The sequence below is a fragment of the Desmodus rotundus genome, chromosome 2, assembly GCF_022682495.2.
Source record: "Desmodus rotundus isolate HL8 chromosome 2, HLdesRot8A.1, whole genome shotgun sequence".
Lineage (NCBI taxonomy): Eukaryota > Metazoa > Chordata > Mammalia > Chiroptera > Phyllostomidae > Desmodus > Desmodus rotundus.
The window spans coordinates 200,602,737-200,622,840 of NC_071388.1; the positions used below are offsets into that span (position 1 = coordinate 200,602,737).

General features: G+C 47.1%; 1 protein-coding gene across 6 annotated transcripts in view; it reads left to right on the forward strand.

The window, feature by feature from the left end:
- RHBDD1 (rhomboid domain containing 1) overlaps positions 1 to 20,104 on the forward strand; it is a 111,029-nt gene that overhangs the window by 48,424 nt on the left and 42,501 nt on the right. For 5 of the 6 annotated variants that reach the window (XM_024564282.4, XM_045198442.2, XM_045198444.2 and 2 more), the window contains 3 exons: positions 6,799 to 6,887; positions 9,840 to 9,896; positions 17,543 to 17,686. In XM_024564282.4, the coding sequence (XP_024420050.1) occupies positions 6,799 to 6,887; positions 9,840 to 9,896; positions 17,543 to 17,686 (290 nt within the window). The remainder of the gene's footprint in view (positions 1 to 6,798; positions 6,888 to 9,839; positions 9,897 to 17,542; positions 17,687 to 20,104) is intronic. The other variant, XM_071220728.1, reaches the window with a different exon arrangement.

A 20,104-nucleotide genomic window follows, 5' to 3' on the forward strand; every position in this document is an offset into this window, starting at 1 on the left:
CAAGGCAAACACGTCAGCACTGAGCTCTTGAGTTCTCTTCGCACCACGTAAGTGGTTCCATCATCCCTCCCGTTGCACAAGCCAGAAGCCTCGGTTTCTCCCTTTCCTTCACCCCCACCTGGAATCCATCAGCAAGTCCTTTCATCCTCACTGGCGAACAGACACCGAGCCATCCACTTTTCTCCACCTCTGCCGCCACCAGCCTCTGCCAAGCTGACACCGCCGTTCACCTGACCGCATCAGCCACCGCACTGGTCTCCTGCTCACTCTGCTCATTCTTGTCTCTCAGAGACTGTTCCCCCAGCAGACAGAATAGACCACTCTTTAACATTCTCCATTGGCCGCTCACTGGACTTGGAAAACATCAGACTCCTTCCCAGGGCGCATAGGCCTGTATGGGCTCTGACATTGGCCTCTCTTTCCAGATTCATCGCAGGCCATGCCCTGTGTCCTTACCCCTTGCTGACTAGGCTCCAGCCACCTAATCACTATGTCAGTGCTTTTAAAACACCAGGTTCTTCATGGCCTCACAGCTCTTCCCTGTGTGCTTTTCCCACCAGAGGCTCCCACCCTCACCTCGGGGCACACTAGCTCCAATCCTGTGGCTGTTGCCTTCAGCGCCCCTTACGGGGCCAGCCCAGCCCGCTCCAGAGAAAGCGGTCTCTCTTTGCTACTTTACCGCTTGTCACAGCCATTGCGTATGTGTGCGTGTGTTTCTCCTGCTAGAGCACAAGCTCCATAAGGCAGTGCCCGTGTCTGTCTGCGGTACGTGGTAGTCAGTGAACACTTGTTCGGTGGACGAATGCTGCCTCCTTGCCCTACTCATGGAGTTGCCTTGCTGCCAGCCCGGAGGACATGGCACTGAGCACCAAGGAATGGCTTTTATCTAGGAAGTTCTTTTGCAAAGCGGCTGCTTCTACCTTCTCAGTGGCCTTGTTTTTTGTCCAGATCATGTCTGTCTGGGACTTAAGTAAACACCAGTGCTCAGCATCCAGCCCTGTGCCTGAGGTTGGTGCCATGTTTAATAAATCAGCATGGATGGTAGAGGTTGCATTGCTGATACAGCTACCTTTGGGGGAATATATTATGGGGAGGGGGCTAGATTTTACTTCTGTGGTCAAAGGTGGCAGGAGGGGATCCTGAGGGAGATGTGGTGAAGACAGAGAACACGCAGACCAGTTTCCTCCCAAACTGCCATCGCCAGAGATGCACGAAGCCGTTGTGGCCGAAGAAAGCATCGAGGGTAGAAGACAGTTTGAGAAGAGTTTCCCTTGGGAAGAAGCTATCCTGTCAAGATCTTTCCTAGTGGCATTAATATTCAGTAACCTGAAAAATTCTCGCCACCACTTGTGGCCGTGACGTTAGCTGGGGACCATTTATGAAGACACCCGAGCTGTAGAAGTTCTGATCAGCTCAGTCCCTCCCTGGTAGGACGTGCTCATACAGGAGGAAATTATGGGATGTACAAGACAATATGCCACTGGTCCCCCAACCCTGGCACCGGTCCTGGCACCAGTCCATGGCCTATTAGGAACTGGGCCTCACAGCAGGAGTGAGTGTCTCTGCCTCCTGTCTCCCTGCCCACCAAGAAAAATTGTCTTCCATGATACCGGTCCTTGGGGCCAAAAAGGTTGGGCACTGCTACAACAAGCTACCTCTAGCTGACTGCCCCATACCTTACCTGTTCTCTTACCTGTCCAACACTGTGTCTCCATCAAGTTCCATCCTTAAAGAGGTCATCTTCTCTGCATACATTGGGAGATTGTCTTAGAGTAATACATTTGCTGCTTTCTGAGCTATGCCTAAGAGGGCAGCCTCTCCAACTGTGGAAAGAATTTGCCATTTATTAGAGGAGGGCCTTTATAGCTGTCACAGCTTTCAATCATTGCTTTAGCTTTTGAGTCTTCAATGTGACACGTGTGAGTAGGAACGTTTTGCATAACCACTTAGCCCAGCCTCACAAATTGCCGTTCAGGGGAGTGAGCATCAGCTGATCCCGGCATGGGAGGAAGGAACACTGTGTGTTGGGGGTCAGAGATTCGGCATGCAGTTTGCATGCCTGAAACCCACACTATCTTGGTTTCCAGCTCTGAGATATAACTGATGTATAAGCCGCAATAATATCTTAATCTTAGTTTTGTTCCAAAATTACCTTTTTGCCCTCAGTATCCCTTAGAAGTAATGTGTAGCAATATTGATTTGATTTTAACTTTCCTCCCCCCCCCCCCCCCCCCCCGTAAACAAATAATGAGCCCCTGTCCGTGTTGGGAGGTGTGCAGTACTGCCTATCTGGAGGTCCCCAGGACGAAAACAATCACTTTCTGCAGTTCTTCAGAACTGTAGCAGGACCTCAGAGGGAGAAAGCACAGCAGATGTCAAGGAGGGCAAATACAGCACATCGACCACTGGGATGGTTGTGGTATAACGACAGCATGTCCAAAAGAAAGAGAAAATCTTAAAAGCGGAGAGGAAAGCCAGATTGCCTACAGAGGAATGGCGGTCGGGCTGACGTTTCTCAGCGGCGTCTGTAGAGCCTGTATTTATCATCAAAACAGGGAACGGAAATAAAGACCGTTTTGGACACACAAAGACCAGCAGAGTTTTCCACCCTCGGCCTTTAACTGAAAGAAATCGTAGAAGTGGGGTCCTAGCAGGAAGGGACTCCAGCTCAGCAGCAGGTCACACCGCTACAGAGCGACGAGCTCAGAAACGCCAGTGATCTAAGTGAACGGCTGTCTCCCTGTTCCGGCTTGAGCACAGATGAAATGTTTTTTCCAGTTGAGGATCTAACTACTCAGAGTTGCCGCTTGTTGTCTGAAATTCTCCTGTTTGTGGCCATCCCCTCCCTTCAGGCAAGGGTTTTTAATGAGAAGTCCTCGGATGGAATTGCAGCCGTCTGAGAACTTCTTAAAATTATTTCGTGCGTGTGTAGTTTCTCCGCAGACAGGACTCGTGGCTGTCTTTCATTGGACACGCCAAGGGGCTTAGCCCCTGAAGACGTTGAGAGCTACTGGGTTAAGGTATTGGCCCCTGTTAAGATGAGATTACATCGACGCATGCTCTGAGGTTAAGATTCGATGGCCTGAGGTTGGATATTGGGGAGGTCCCCTATTTGTGGAACTCTCGAGGCCCCGGGCAGATGACTTTCCCCTCATTGTGGTCCGTGTGGCGCAGCCTGGGGCGGCCAGCCAAAGCCATGGTGATGTGTTGGGCCCCTGTGCCTGTCACTGTCACAGTCAGCGTTGGACGGCAGCTGTTACGAGTTTCTAAAGAGAGTCAATGTCGAGTGGTCAGAAGAAGTAAAGCTTCTAAGTGGCCAATTTGAGGCACAGTAATACGTTCAGTGCTACTGTTTCATGAATTGAGCACATTTGTTGTCTAAGGCGGCGGGGAGTTAAGTTCAATTATTATTTTTCCCAGTGAAATTTTCTACTGATACAGCTCTTAGCTGGTGACCATATGCAACTTGTGTTTTTATACTGCAGTTGTAGTATTTGTTAGATACATGCCTTTTATGTGTAATTTTAATTCCACTCCTCCACGTGTTCAGTAGTCATTTAGGAGTGTAGCGTCAGGCCGTTTCCTGCCTCGGGTGTGGCCACGAATGTAAAGTTGAATAGGGTGGTTCTGTCCCTGAGGAATTTGACTTAGGATAGAGGGTGCAGGCTGTAACGAAATCCTCAGTCTGGGCCTCCGTCCTAGTAAGGTCTAGAGGAAGCTGTTCCTAAGGTGTCACCTTCTAGGTAGAACCGAGTAGCCTGCACCTACTGGGGGGCTGCTGTGAAGGCACAGGGCCCCTCACACACCTCAAACGTTAAAAGGTCTGTTTTGCATGTGTGATTATGATCATAATAACACAATCTGTTTCTAAAGCTGTTCCATGTGAAGGTACGTCCGAGCCACTGATTAGAGCTCTCAGATGAGCTCGCAGATGTCTTCCCTGTACCCCCACCCCCCAATTCTCCCGTGCCTCTGCAGTACTGCCAGGGGCAGGTGTAAAGTGTGCTAATTCCAGTTCTGCTGGGGAGAAGACAGTCCCCAATTCCATTTCCACTTCCCGCCCAGGGCAGGGGTCAAGGGTATCTCTCAGAGGGCGAAGGGTGCTCCTTTGTCAAAAGGTTACTGAGGGCGTGGAGAAAGTTAATATACCTCTTAAAATGAGCATATACTTCCTTTTTTATTGATAGAACCCTCCCTTTTTATGTGAAATATTGAGAGATTCTCAATTTGGATTGAATAAGATAATAATCTCTTCCTACCTTTATATTTTTTTTAAAAAAAAGAATACCTTTATAGAGCTGAAATGAAATAATAAGGATGGCTAGTGTTTTGAGATGGTCCTTTTGTGGAAAATGCTGAATATTGGAGGATAATACAGTATGGTCTCTGGTCTCTTAGCCTCCCTTTCCTGGTGATTCACAATTGTATTAGGACAATTAGATTTAACTAAAACTTCTACAGACCCCTTTAGAGAGATAAGGAATTCATTGAACTGTGTTGTATTCTAAATTGTAAGTGAAATCCAAGATTGATTGTTTGATAGGTTGGGGTTTTAAATGGAAATTTTCTTCCATGGTATTTTTATAACTATATGATTTACCATAAAGATTGGTTTAGAAAGTTTTAAAAATATTGATGTTATTTTATTCTTTTCAGTTAAATTGAGGTTACTATTTTAAAAAATTGATTCTGGCCTCTTTTTATGTATCCCTCAAACTACTACTTTCTTTGCCATTTCTAGAACCAGTTGGAGTGTGTTATTTAGCCTAAAAGTAGAATAAAATAAGCCCAATTTTATTTTATTTTTTGGAAAAGTGAAAGAGAAGCACAGTACATGTTATTCTTTCCTGAAAGTGGGAAACCAAGGGTTGGATCCCATATTTTCACGATCAAATTACACATACTGGGGGGTAAATACATTTTATGAAAATACTAGCTCTGCCGAAGGAATGCTGGTGTGTGTGGTGTGTGTGCATGTGTGCGTGTGTGTGCTTTTCAATGTGTGTGGCACAGACAGGGGCTGGTTAGGACAATGGCGTGATTGAATCGGCTGGTGAGGATAAGCCCCAGTGCCGTCCAGTCTGCAGAAGTCTCCCTTTCCTCTTTTCTCTGGGGGTTTTCCACGGCCTGTTCTTCTCCCTGAGAGCCAGCAAGTCTTCCACGAGCCCTCAGACAACGGAAGTTTCTCGTTGCTGTCTTGTCTGTGCTCTGGGGCCTCTTCCTTCTCTCGGCTGTTGCTGTGGTATGTGTCGTGTATGGGTTTTGGTTCTAGGTCTCGGGTGTAGGTGACTGGCCCTCAGCCTCGTCACTGCCATGGCTCAGCAAGTCCTCTAAGTTGGAGATCTAATGGTTTCACCTGGCCTGATGCAACCACCCCTGGGACACTGAAATCATTCATTTTGTGACACAGGTCTGAGCATCCGTCCTGGGCCAGGCCCCCCCCCAGGTGTGTGTCATAGAAGTGTGGAAAGCACAAACCTCCTGGTGCTCCTGGAGCCCCCTTGGGCTCCTTGATAACTTTCAGTTGCCCCCTTCTGGAGTGAGCGGCCATTTCCCCAAGCCCGGGAAATGTATTCACATACCTCACCTTTTAAAATTTCTTTTCAGCTTCTCATTTAGCATAACAAGATGAATAAGACTGTCCTCAAGGCGTTTGTAAGAGAGAGAAAGAGACTAGACAGGCAAACAGGAAAGCATGTCACCACGTCTACTACCCAGAAGGCTGGGTCTGTTCTTTAGGGAAAGCAGACAGCGGGAGGGAAGAGCGACTCTTCAGCTGGGGCCTGATTTTTATGACAGGAGTGTGCTGAGCTAAGCCTTGTGGTCCCCAGTGAGCACCTGGGGGGTCTGGCTTTGGTTGGGGAATGGATTTGGCGGACGGTGAGGGTGGAGGGAAGGGGCGGGAGAGGCCAAGTGTCGGAAGGCCTTAACTGCAGGCGGCAGAGAAGTCTGAGTTTCCCAGAATGGCAGTGACGTGACTTGCCCCCTGTTTCAGGGGGGTCCTTGATGGCCATGTGTGGGATGCGCTCAGAGAGAGGCTGGGGGCTGGGAGGCCTGTGGGGTGGTTTTGTTTCATTTATGCCTTTACAGATTCAGGCAATACTTAGGGGGGCTTGCCTTGACTTTATATGTATAGATGATTGCCAGTCTTAGATGCTATCTTTAAGAAGAGTGGAACCAATTTAATGCCCTAACCCATCTATCGAGTTTGAAATTTACATTCCTGTGTCTTTTGGCTGAGCAACCGAAAGATACACATGAAGATGCCTAGCGGAAGGTCACTTTGCAGGTGGGTGTGTGGACGCCTCCGTCTGGGCCGGGAGCTTCTCCTGTCCTCTGCTTCACTGGTCAGTGATGTGTAAAAACACAGCTATCTGCTCTGCTGCAGATACAGATCGATAATGTCCTCACAATGGCTGGATTGTTCAAGAGTTAATTCAGAGAAAACTGATGTCATTACGTTTTGTGATAAGAGCCGCAGAGAAAAACTGGGAGAAATGTAATGGGTTGTCTTGACAGAATGCCTCCACGGCGCTGAAGGAGCCAGCCCGCTTCTCTTGGTCAAGGATGGCATTACCTTTTAAACACATAGGGTTGTTATTTACTGTCCCTTCTATTTTTTTAAGGTAGGAAATGTTGTTCTTCGGACTGAGGGAAGTGCTGCTCAGCAGAAAAGACGTACTGTGGAACAAAGCCTGCAGACTGTGACTAATCGACATGCGCTGGGCTAATGAGAAGACAGGAGGGCTGTAATCAGCAGCAGAACACTCACTCACAAAGGGTCTCCTTCTCTCCTAGGACTTCCTTCGCCGGGCATCTGGCCGGAATTCTTGTTGGACTCATGTACACTCACGGGCCGCTGAAGAAACTCATGGAAATGTGTGCAGGTACTGAACAAAACCCCTTTGACATGACAAGTTGGAAGTTCATCTCAATTTTTATGGGAACAGAAGCAACTCCAAGTTACCCTGTGGTTCTGCTTAGGAATTCCTAATAGTCTCTTCTTAAACCAAGAGCTGTACCAGCTGGTACAGCTCCTCACACTGCTCCAAAGAGGCTACAAACCCAAATACTAAGCCCACGGCTTTCTTAGGGGACAAATAGCAGTATAAATGTATACTCTCAGCCTTAACGCTATTCACAGAAAACCACGAGTGCCTTGAAAATGCAGAGAACTAAAGTAATGTGTTATTCTGCAACATTCTATGAATTCATATACGTGCAAGGCGAGCTGAAAAAGAAAAGTCTGTATTGAAGTGCAAGGCCAGCATTTGGAAGAGCTCAGAGTGACCACTGGGCTCTTGGCAGGAGACATACTTGTGCGTGGCCAAACCGAGTCTGTTATTGCTCAAAGGGTGGCTCCTGCTTTCTAAAAAAAAAATTTTTTTTCTTTTTGTTTCCTTCAAGTTGATGCTCAAGGAGAATACTTTATTTTATTGAGCAGTATATGAATTTTTTAGACCCCAATTTAAAAGCTATACTGGTTATGACTTTTAAGGACACTATTTTGCACACACTTGTTTTACAGCCTCTGTGAGTTCCAATATTTCATCTTGTATTCATTGGAAATCTTCTGAGACTGTTTTACCTTTTCTTGAACCACAGATACTTTGTTTTCACAGTTTGTGCGGATGACTGGTATTCTCAAGAACCTCCTAGTGTTTGTGATATCAGAGAGCTTTCTGGGCGCTGCGCTGTTGCCCCTACTGGCAGATTGTGTTCGCTCCCGGGGGATTTTTACAGGCTGTGCTGCCTCTAAGCAGATTCCATTTTTTGCATTTGCTTATTACAGTGTTTCCAGTGTGTGCGCTTGGAGGAGGCAGTGGGAGCTTCGTTTATTGAAAATGTCCAGTTTTATTATATTTTTGATACAACTTAATAATGGAAGTCTAGTAATGAGCTTTCTTGCCCAAATGCTCTCAATACTGATAAAAGAAAAAAATTATTCTTGGGAGTTTAATGTTTTGTTTCATTGTTCTGGGTGTCTGAAGATTAAGTGGTTAGTAACGCTTTCTGCACACATTACAAAATGTAGGCAAGTATTTTCTGTTCTAAAGATGATTTCCCCCACACTGATAATGTTTAAACTCTTAGCTTTCCTCCTTAAAGCCTTGCCTTTTTTCTACGGAGACTTAGTTTTACATCATTCTATTTTCAAAGTAATACAATAGAAAATTAAAGTTGAGACAAACATTCAGTGCTATTTACAGATAGCCTGAAATCTCTGTGCCTTTTTTTTTTTTTCCTGGTAAAGCCGGAGAGAGATCTAGATAGAGTGATCTGGGAATTGAGGTGACACAGGAACCCTGTGGAAAAGCACCCGGCACGTGCAGACTGCTATCTGATTACTCCTGGGAGAGGAGCATCCCTCGCTCCCTTCCTTCCGCAGTACCAACTTGCCCATCCTACGGCCCTTCAAAGACAAGAGGGGAAGCTCCCTTAGGAAGGGTGAAAAGCACGGCTCTCCTAACAGTCTTGTTGGGGGAAAGGTCTCTCTATAGCCAGCGCATCTCCGCATTTACAGAGGTCACAGAGCCCACGCTCGGTACCTTGGAAAGCAAAGATCAGCAACAGAAACCTTTAAGGAACTTCAGAGAGGATAAGTCAAGGTTTCATTGTCCCCCACATGTTTTAGAGCTAGCCCCAAGCAAAAGAGAGTTTAGTTTAACAATTGTTTAGAAATTATTTGAAATGACCTTGGATTTGGTTACAAAGAACTTCCTATTTGGAAAGCTTGGCAGTTAAAGTCATGACTATTCTGTTTTGTTGGTCCATGTGTCTATTTTTATGACAGTATCATACTATTTTGATACCAAAGCTTTATAGTATAGTTTGAAATCAGAAAGGCTGGTATCAAAAAGACAAGAGTTAAGTGTTGCTGAGGATATCGAGAAAAGGGAACCCTGGAACCCCGTTTGTGGTATGTAAATTGGTACAGCCGTTATGGAAAAAGGGTATGGAGGTTCTTCCAAATAAATTTGGAACTACATAGGACCCAGCAGTTCTACCTGTGAGTGTATACCAAAGGAGCTGGAATCAGTATCTCAAAGAGCTCTCTGCATTCTCATGTTCATTAAGGGCTATTCTCAATAGCCAGGTGTCTGTTGATGGATGAATGGATAGAGGGATTGTGAGACATGTGAGTACATGTAGATAGTTAGATTAGACATGTAGATATGTCACATTTATATATATGTGAGATATATAGACATAGAATGATATAACTTACATACACAGCAATACACACACACACACACACACACAGGAATACTATTCAGCCATAAAAAGAAGGAAATCCTGCGGTTTGTGACAAAGTCGATGAACCCGGACAACATTACACTAAGCGAAATAAGCCAGACTAGAAAGACAAATACTATATGATCTTACTTTTCTGTGGAATGTAAAAAGATTGAAGTCATAGAAGCAGAGGATAGAACAGCGGTGGCCAGAGGCCAGGGCAGGTGCGGAGGTGTTGGTCAAGGGCACAGACTTGCAGTTAGCAGGTGAGTCAGAGCTGAGGACCTAGTGTGCACATCCTGACTGAGGTTAATGCTGTGTTGTGTACTTGCGGTTTGCTGAGAGAGCACACCCCAAGGATCCTCATACAGACGCAGATATGGTAACCGTGAGGTGGTGGGTGTGCTAATTATCTTGATTGTGGCAATCATTTCAGACTGTATATGTACATTGAATCATCATAGGCATAGCTTTTTTAAAAACTCACATTGCACCAACTAAATATACTGCGTACAATTTTTTATATGTCAGTAATACTTCAATAAAACAGGAGGTAAAAAAACAATGGCTATTATTAAAATGTTTGTTTCTTTCATATTTAGGCATTTTTTCTTTCAATACTGGTTACCCAAGACAGCAACACTACTTTAATAATTCAGGTAAGTAGTTCATGTTATTTAATATATTTTAACTTAATTTTAAAAAATTATAGTGTCGGCCACTACAGAGCCACTTGAAGGTAATGCTAGTGATGGTGTCGTCGAGCAGCTCACACGTGATGTAATGGTGCCTCTGACATGCCTGGAAGCTCGATGCAGGGCCAGCCCAGGGAGCACACCTGAGTGGGTTGGTGGGGAAGACCAGGAAAGGAGATAACAGTGCCGTGAGGACACTGTGTGATTAGCATGAGGTCTCTCAGACAAGATAAGATTCATTCTGGACCCAGGTCCCTTTATTCTCAGCCTAAGAGAACGCCCTGCTGGCCAGGTGTTAGAAGTTAGTTTCAGGTACACAGTTCTTGTAGTTCTCCCCAGCTGCCTATTCAGAAAGCATCATGCTTACCCTAAGATAGGCATTCCTCTGATAGTTAATGCCATGGACTTTCTAGGTGTCTGTATAAGTAGGTAGAAAGGACTTCTGATTAAAGCACATGACCTGTTTTAGGCCAAGGCCCTTACATTCCAGCCTGGGGAGGCTGCCCTGCATTCTCCTGGAGCAGAACGGCTGTAGATCTCAAAGAAGCCACGGGCCTCAGAAGCCCGGGGTCTCTTTTGTCATCATGCCCATTGGAAACCACTGTGGCTTAAATCCGGTGCCTGCGATCTTTGATGTCACGGGCCAGGGAGCTAATGTTTTAGATTCTAAGGGCTCTGCTGGCCATATGGCCTCTGTCACAACCAGTCGGCCTGTCAGTAGCATGAAAGCAGCCATAGACAATTCATAAACAAAGGGGTGTGTGGCTGTGTTGCAGTAAAACCTTATGTGCAAAAGTGGGCTGATTTCCGACCCCAGGTTGTAGCTTTCTGACCCCTGGCTTACTGCCTCCATTTCTCTCCTCTTGATGTTCCTGTTTTTCTTCAAACCGTGAGCACGGTTATAGTAGCTGTCTTGCAGTCCCCGAGTGCTTGCTAATCCTGCCTTCGCTGTATATGTCATTCTTTTTTCATCTGTTTCATGAGATTGATTTTTCTCCCGGTTGTGGGTCACAGGTTTGCGTATCTAGTAAGATGTGATTGGATGCTAGACATTGCGTATATTGTGGTGTTGAGTGCTCACGTTTTTCTTCTTTTAAAGGAAACTGGACTTTGTTCTGGCACCCAGTTAAGTTCCTTGATGATTAGTTTTATCCTTCTGGGGCCAGCTTTAAAATTATTTAGGGTGGGTCTAAAGTAGTTTTTTAAGATTTTATTTATTTTTAGAAAGGGTGGGAGAAAAAGAGGGAGAGAAATGTCAATGTGTGGCTGCCTCTTGCATGCCCCCCACTGGGGGCCCAGCCTGCAGCCCAGGCATGTGCCCTGACTAAGAATCGAACCAGCAACCCTTTGGTTCAGAGTCCAGCACTCAATCTACTGAGCCACACAAGCCAGGGCTAAAGTAATTTTTTTTAGGGATAATTCTGCACTACTACTGAGATTTTACTTTTCTGAGATCCCTTCTGAATGCGGATTGTTCACCAAGGGCTCTCCAGTCCTGCCGGGGGGAACGCAAATGTCTCCCAGCGCTGCCTGAGCTCCGGTAACGGTTCAGATTATAGCTCTCAGTCATTCTTGGCCTGGCCTCATGGAATTTCACCTATCACACTTGGCTTAATATCCAGCAAACCTCCGGGGAACTCCATGCAGATTTCTGGAGGTTTCTCCACACACCCAGTTTTCTCCTTGGCTGTACTCTGCCCTGCAAATTCCAGCTCAGGGCAGGGAGTCTGCTGTTTTCCATCACCTCTGCCCTGGAAAGTGCCCCAGGCTCATTCCCTTGACTTCCTTTCTCTAAAGGTTCAAAATCCTGTAGCGCCTGTTACAGGTGCCTAAAGACATTAGTTTCCTATCTTTTCTCCAGCCTTTGACTTGATTATGGCCGAGGGCTGATCCTGTCCAGGTCCTCCGTCCTGGCAGAAGAAGTCCGAGCAGCAACTTGAGCGGAGCATGTTCAGTACTGGCCCGGGCGGGAGGAGGGGGCTGCAGTTCCTGGGGGTTTCGAGGACTGCTGGGTCTCCTTCAGTGAGGGGGAGTTTAGGGAAGCAGCGCTGGTAAAGTGCTTTTGAGGCCTTTATAAAAAGGCCTGTTTGGAATTATCCGGAATGTGCTGGGGTGCCACTGCAGGGTTTAATCAGTAGAGTGATTCTGTTGGGGCTACATTCACGCTAAATATCTGATGTAGTTCTAAAGGCTGGGATCACGGATATCTGTCCTGGCTGTCTGTATGAATCAGCTGAGAAGCTTTCACAGCATATCCATGCCGCGAGTTCACCCCAGACCCACCGAATCTGAATAGGGATGGAGACAGGGACTTGGTCTGTTTTTTAAAAGCTTCCTAGTTGATTCGAATGGGATCAATAACCAAAACCAGAGGCTTGAGGGTTACTGTAGAGGTTACCTAGGTTTGGGGACCACAGAAGTGAAGACTGTCACTGTCCCGAGAACAGGCTTCACTTCTGAGGCTTCCAGAGCTGGCGATGTGTTCGCTCAAAATCCTGGAAGTGTGGCCTTGGCGCAGGAGAGGGACAGTGGCTGGGCAGTGTCATCCCACCTGCGTCTGCCTGTGGGCACACCTGAAAAAAGGAGGGGCACCAGTCAGTTACCAGCGCAGCCGATAAATACAGTGGACCCTTGAACGACACAGGTTTGAACTGCGCAAGTCCGCTCATGTGTGGACTTTTTCAATAAATATGTACAGTATTACTATACATGTATTTTCATTCATATTTTCGTAATAACATTTTCTTTTCTCTAACTTAGTTTATTGTAAGAGTACAATGTGTAATACACATAACCTCCAAAATATGTGTTAAGCAACTCTTTATGTTAACAGTAAGGCTTCCGGCCAGCAGGAGGCAATTAGTAGTTAAGTTCTGGGGGAGTTAAAAGTTACGTGCAGGTTTTTGACTGCATGGGGTGGGGGATAAGCGCCCCTAGCCCCAGCATTGCCCCAGGGTCGACTGTGTAGTCATCTAGGGGGCATTGGGCCCTTTGGGTCGTCGGGCAGGGAGAGCAGTTTGTACTGACTTCGGTGTAGCAGGGCTGCAGGACTGCCTGGGTTGGGCGGGAAGGCCACTTCGGTTCTCCCTCCCGCCACGGCTTCTCTCTTCCCGCTGACTTTCTTCTCTCCACTGCGCAGGCCACGTGGCCTCTAACACCTTGGAGTTGTTGGAGGAAAAAGGGCTTTTGTCCATTTTTTACAGCTCCCCAAAGAAACAGGAATGGTCCCCGGGACACGAAGAATACTGCACAGGCATGGCTCAAACTGGCACAGATTCGAAAGCTGCCAGTTCTAGTCTCGTGTGACAGCTGCGGATAGAGGTTGAGAAATGTTAAGTAACTTGGCCAAAGTCAAACCGGTTGTTAGTAATAAATAGAGCTAGGACTAAAAACACCGGTCCCTGGTTTCTAGCCCCTGCGTTTCCTGCTGGACAAGGATATAAGTTGGACGTTCTGCTGACTTAACCTTACAAAATAGAGCAGTTCCCTTTTTGTCTTTTCTCTCCCTTTTACTGCACTTACTTAAAAAAGGGAGGGAGGGGGGAGCTGCTGCTGTCACGCTTTGTGAGGAAGACGCTGTGCACAGCAGAGACACAGACCAGGGAACCAAAGGCAAAAATAAAAGCCCCCCCCTTACCTCTCCACGTATCCCCTGTGAGATCGCCATATTTATACTCCTTCCTCTGAAGTGATTGGGTTTCTTCAAAGGCAGAGCAGCACCAGGCCAGGTGGCCAAGCTCATGGTCACCGAGGGAACTTTGATGAGAGCATATGTATCTCTTATAAGTAGCGGTTTACTCTGACTGTGGCCGTCCTTCGCTGAAAAAGCCTTTACAGGCCAGAGAGCCTCATGAATGTTTGAAAAGCTGCTACCAATTTTTCTCATCTTGGTGGTGTTTCTTGATCTCTTTTGCCGTGAAGTCCTGGTATGTGTATGAGGAACAGATGGAGGAATAGCTGAGAGCGTAATGATAACCAGAATCTCTTTTACTACAGAGCCAAAGTATAGAGCTACAAAAGAATATTAAACGAGCATTCATCGCAGGACATAATTTAAACTTACTTATCTTAAGTGTTTGATTGTTAGGTCTTCCCAGCCATGTTTATTATGAAGATTTAAAAATATCTGATTGGCCCAGCAGAACAGCTGTGGGAAATTTGTGGTCCTAGGAGACCTGGTCTCATTATACTAGGTATGGATGGGAGTTGTGTGCTGTTGGTGATTTATGACTGATGATACAGAACCCTTGACCACACTGATCTTTTTGACTTAAGGCACTGAAGGTTTCTCTTTCTCTCTCCCCATGTTTTGTCTGACAAGTACCGAATTAGATTTTATGATATTCAGATGTTTAGAGTTGTAGACTTTATTTGATTAAAGGCTGGGTTATTGTTGTTTTAAGAAATAACATGAAGAAAAAGGGTTTTGTGTGTAAAGAAAATGTTGCCTGAAACCATAGCAAACTTACCTGGAGATTAAAACTCTATAGATGTAGGTGGTATTTCTGATACCTGTGCTAGATAGGTATGTGGGGCTTCTGGGCTATTTTGGGTTTCAAACTAGCCGAACAGGTTTGAGGGTAGAGAGGTAGGCACGCCGCATAGACCTCCTGTGACAGGATGACTTCCCACAGGGGCTTGACAGTGGTAATGAGCCCTGTGGGCAAGTGCCCAGTACGCATTTTTGTTGCGATAAAGTAATTGGCGCTCTTAGGGAATTGGACAGTCCCTCTGTTCAGGGATTGCCGAAGCGTCGCGTGGTATCAGAGACTTATCCATAGACAATCTGTCAGTTTTCGAGTGGTTGCCCCTCTCTCTTGTTCTTCGTGAAGTAGATACATTGATTGTGTTTTGACGGTTTGTCCTTGCACGGAAGTTGTCTTCTGTGTGTGTGTGTGTGTGTGTGTGCGTACGTAAAGCACAAAAGCAAGATTTGTAGCCATGCCCCCGTCTCCTTTACTGCCAGGATATGCAGCCCGCTGGTGGGTGTTATCCACAGCACTGGGAGCTGAGTTGCTCTGATAGTTCTGTTGTGCGAGGCCAATTTGAAGAAAGGCATCAACATTTAAAATTGTATCCAGATCCCACTTCAGCCCTAAACCATTGTGAGGCTTGGGGAAATTTACTTATATCCTTCTCCCGTTCTGAATGCCATAATGTTAATATTCTGACGTGGGAAACGTGTGAGAGAGAGAACGTGGAAGTTGGGTTAGTGGAGGTAGTTAGTAAATTCTCACTAATTTTTATTATATTAGGAGCAAGGGTTGTCAGAATTAGTCTCCCCCCCAAAAAAAATCCAGAAGCCAGTTTTATTTTATTATTATTTAAACCATTCATTTTTGTGACATTCAAGGATAGTCGGTAAAATAGCGCTAAGATCGAAGAGTATGGCATTAATCGGTAAGACTGGACAAAGGCTCTGAATGGACATTGCTCTAAATGAGATATACAGATGGCCGATAAGCACATGGAAAGATGCTGTCCATCATTAGTTATCGGAACCGCAGTGAGATTGCCACTTAACACCCGCTGGGACGGCTATCATTAAAAAGACAAATAATGCCAAGTGCTGGTGAGGAAGCGGAGAATTCTGCACGCATACATATTGCCGTGTGCGTGTAAAATGGCGCAACTGCTTTGGAAAACATTCTGACACTTTCTAGCGGTTAAACAAGACTCCCGTAGGACCCAGCAATTCCGCTCCTAGTATGTACCCGAGAGAAGTGAAAACATACGTCCACACAGAAGCTTGAATGAAAGTGTTCGTAGCGGCATTATTCACAGTAGTTAAATGGTAGGAGTAACCTAAATGCCTACCAGCTGATGAATGAGTACACCAAATGTGGCACATTCCCACACAGAATATTAACGGGCCCTGCAAAGGATTGAAGTGCTGGTTCATGCTACGGCGTGGGTGGGCCTGGAACAGTGTGCTGAGATAAACCAGACACAAATGCCACATCGTGGATGATTCGGTTTACATACTTGTCCCAAATAGGCATAGTTCCAGGAACAGAAGAGTCGATTCATGGTTAACGGGGGCTGGGAAGGGTGTGGGGGTGAGAGCTAACAGCTACAGGTTTCTTGGGGGTGAGAGGTGATAAAAAACATTCTAGACTTGACTGTGGTGCTGATGGCCCAACTCCATGAACCTGCCGAAGGCCACCGAGTCGCACACTTTCCGTGGAGTCGTCCAGGGTGTCGGGTGCGTCTCAGTGCGGCTGCTGCAAAGATAGAACTGGTAGGCACTGGCGCGTGATAAACGCACTTATAAACACATGTTGCCGCATTAGAATGTCAGCTGACACTAAATGTGTGTGTTTCGTTGTTGTTTCATTGTTTATACAAAAATAGAGACTCTTGGAGCGCCTGAAAGTTCTTACGGGAAGTAGTTAGACCTTTCCCCTCTCCGTCTTGTATATGAGGAAAGCTTTCTTCATGGCCAACGCAAAAGGGGGTCTTAAAATAGCTTTAGGGCCAATGATCCAAACTTCTGAACATGAGATGCCAGTTTACCATGTTCTACTCAGCAGTGGTCCTGGCTTTGGCCTGAGGGGGAGTTTTTTTCCTGTAGTCTTGTTAAAGCAGCCAGAAGCTTGTTTACACCCAGGCATGTCCTGTGCTTTTGGCTGATATGGTGACATATGACACAAGACTCATAGTAAAAGGTACGAATTTTCATCAACAACAAAAAGCACATAAATTAAACCTTTGAAACATCATCTTCAAAGGGCATAAAAGAAAGGAAAAAATGAAACAGACGATTACTTCTCCCCCATTACACCAGAATTTGATCGGTATTTTTCTATGGGGGGAAAAAAAATCTCTTCCAAGTGAATTCCCTAAGAGTGGGCGATTAAAGAGAATGTAAGGAGTAAGCCCAAAGTGACTTGAAAAGTTGGTGGGGATAACCTTGCAGAAGTGAACTTTGCTCTGTAATTGCCCTTTATTCGTGTGGTTCCCAAGTTGGGTACTGAAGCGTTATTTAACGGCCAGGTTGTCTCTTCTCCCATTTGATCTGTAACCGATTTCTCAAAAGTAATAGCAACTAGGTCTCTGATGGGGAATTGTACTTACAGAGACATTGGCTAGTCTATCTCAACATCCTCATCACTGCCCGAAGCATCGCACCCAGCGCAGAGATCCTGTAGTCTGCACAGTGGACGCTGGCCTGCCCTCCGTGGCCTGGAGCCACTGGACAGTAAGGGGTTGTCCACTGTCATTTCAACACCCCCCCAACCCGACTCCCATGGGGGCTTCACTGAAAATGCTCCAAGTATGAATTAGCTCTAAGCTGGAAGAATTCGTTGATATGTCAGCAGCCCATTCGGGGCCCCCTCTCCGGCACCACTGACCGCCTGCTAACTTAACACCTTCGTCCTCTTCAGCACAGGAGGGCTTGCCCATGCCCAGTGCCGTGCAGAGCTCTGTGGGTGCACCAGTGACAGGGCGGTCATCGCCCACCCTCATGGAGGAGTCATTTGCCACCTTTTCTTATCTCGAGGATTATTGCTGTACCCCAAATAATGACAGAAATTGTTTCCTTGCCTTTCAGGACGCGTGAAAACAGTCTGTGACCGTGTTCTGTCCCCTGTTCATTGTGCCCACAGGCTACTCTGGGTACCAGGATTATTACCCTTACGGCAGGGAAGGCTCCCGGGAAGAGGTGCCCAGGAGCTACGACGTGTACACAGCAGGCCTGAGTGAAGAGGAGCAGCTGGAGAGGGCGCTACGGGCCAGCCTCTGGGACCAAGGTAGGGGCTTTGCACCCTTCACTTATTTTAAAGCGTACCTCACAGGCGAGATGGTCTAAAAAAGGACTGTGTGTAGCAACTTAAACTTGAAACAGTTTACGGAAAGCCTATGTAGGTGAAAAAACGTGTGCGCACCGTGATTGCAGAGAACGGGGTGTGACGCCCTCCCCCCCAGGCCTAAGCTCCTAAGGTGCCAGACTGCGCGTGTCGTTCCAGTGCTGCTTTTTATAGGCCTGCTGCACTCAGTGCTTTGGAATGGAAGTCAGGAAACTTTTTAAAAAACCCTTAGGTGCATGGGGAGGGGTTTGCTTTCGGGCTCACATCTGAAAAGCAGGCTGTGTGTCACCGGCCGTCAGGGCTGCCCACCAGCCTCCCTGACAGTCGCACGGGGAGCCCGATCCACATTCAAACCTGGGGCTCCACCCGGCTCCCTGGACCATCCCCCAATTTGGGCAGAGTCCAGGAATCTGGATTTTCAACTGGCTTTCCAGAAGACTCTTTGACAAACTGATGTATGAAAACCACTGCACTTATTTTGCCGTCTCTGTTGTGGTCTTGGCTCACAAGTCTGGGTGTTACCGTTGTTACTGTTTCAGTCGTGACCAAAAATCACCTATTCCCTCAACAAGCATTAATTAAGGTCGTGTTGTTTCATGAACCGCGTTAGGTACAATAGTGAATACAGAGAGGCAAAAGATGGAGCCTGTCCTCGAACCGTTCACAGTCTCTGCTAGGGGGACCCTGGCTAGGTGCCTTCACGCCCAGGGACCCGTAATATCAGGTGCCTAAGAGAGGCTCAGGCTGAGCGCTGTCAGCCTGTCGCCCTGGAGGTGACATTTCAGTTGGGCCTTCAGGAATGTGTAGGGTGTGCAGACATGTGCAAGGGCCTTGCAGACAGGAGTTGTATCTGCACAGACACAGAAGCGGGGGGTGTGGCCAGCCCTCACTTTTGCAGGGAGCATTAAGAGAAGCAGGGGGAGAAGAGTGGGGAGAGAAGCTGGGGCCTGATCGCTGGTCCTAGAAGTAAATAGGCCAGGGGGAAAGTGGATCGGCATCTGGCGTCAGTGCCAACAGAGTTCTGCCTGGGGCCGTGATGGGGTCAGAGCTGTGCATCACGAATCCGGCAGCAGGCATTCAGCAAACAAGGACTGAGCACCTGTGGGGGGCACCAGGCATCATGCTAGATGAGGGAATACATAAATTATCACAACGTGGTGTCTGACTGTAAGGGACATGGCCTTAGTGTATTCCTCAGCATATTCCAGTGTGCGTGGAGGTGGGGGATGACAGCAAAAGGGGAGCCAAGTCGGAAGACTGCTGCAGTATAAACAAGACATGAAAGCTTAAATTATGATGTTGGCCAGGGAAAGTGGACAGAGAGAGATAAAGGAATTTTTCTCAGGGGAAGAGTATAAGAACTATGGTATATCAGTTGGCTAATACTGTGTAACAAATCACAGTAACACAGGTGGCTTAAAACAATAAACATTCCTTCTTGCTCTTGAGTGTGTGAATCAGCTACATCAGGCTTGTGTGATCTTGGCTGGTAGGCTAAGGCGTCTGCACTGGTCAGCTGGGGCCGGCTGCTCTCCAATGGCCTCACGGACATGCCCGCCCAGCTGTTGTCCGAGGTGATGGCAGGGGTCAGGCCGGACATGCTGTCCAGCAGGCCAGCCCGGGCCCCTCCACAGGCCTCGGGGTAAGGGCCCCAGGGGAGTGTGGGAACCAGCCAGGCCTGTGCTGGCTCATCGTCAGCTCCACTGTGTCTTGTCGCCAAAACAAGTCCAGACCAGTCCGGGTCCATGGGCTGGGGAAGCTGGCCCCACCTCTTCGGAGGAAGAGCTGCGACGCCACATTGCCAAGAGCACGGACAGAAGGAGAGGTGCGGGATTTCGGCCAGTCTTGCTGTCACCACACCACATGCAGTCAGAGGGACTGTCCGTATTACGGTCCCCAGAAGCACGCCTGGGCCTTGGAGTCCTGAACTCGGGCAGTAGGCCCCGGCGCCTGCGCTGTAACAAATTCTCGTGGTTGTTCCTGTGCACACAGGAGTTTAGTCACTGCTGGACGAGATGGGACATATGATGGGCCAAGTAGAGCAGGCAGAGCAGCTTAGCATGGACTTGTTACCAAACTTGATTTAGCACCACCAAAGGACAGTGCAAGGGGAGTTTTTGAAGTGATGGATCTGTTCTGTGCCTGGATTGTTGTGGTAGGTATGCAAGTCTTTGCCCTTGTCAACACCACAAGAGTAAATTTGAATCTAAAGAAATTTTAAAAGACGTAAATAAAAATTAACAGGGAACCCAGTGAAGTAACTGACAGTCTTGCAAAGATCATCCAAGATCTTTGGAAGTTATGAAGAAATAGGACGTTCGTATGGTGAGATAGTATCACCTCCCAGCAGACACGCTTATA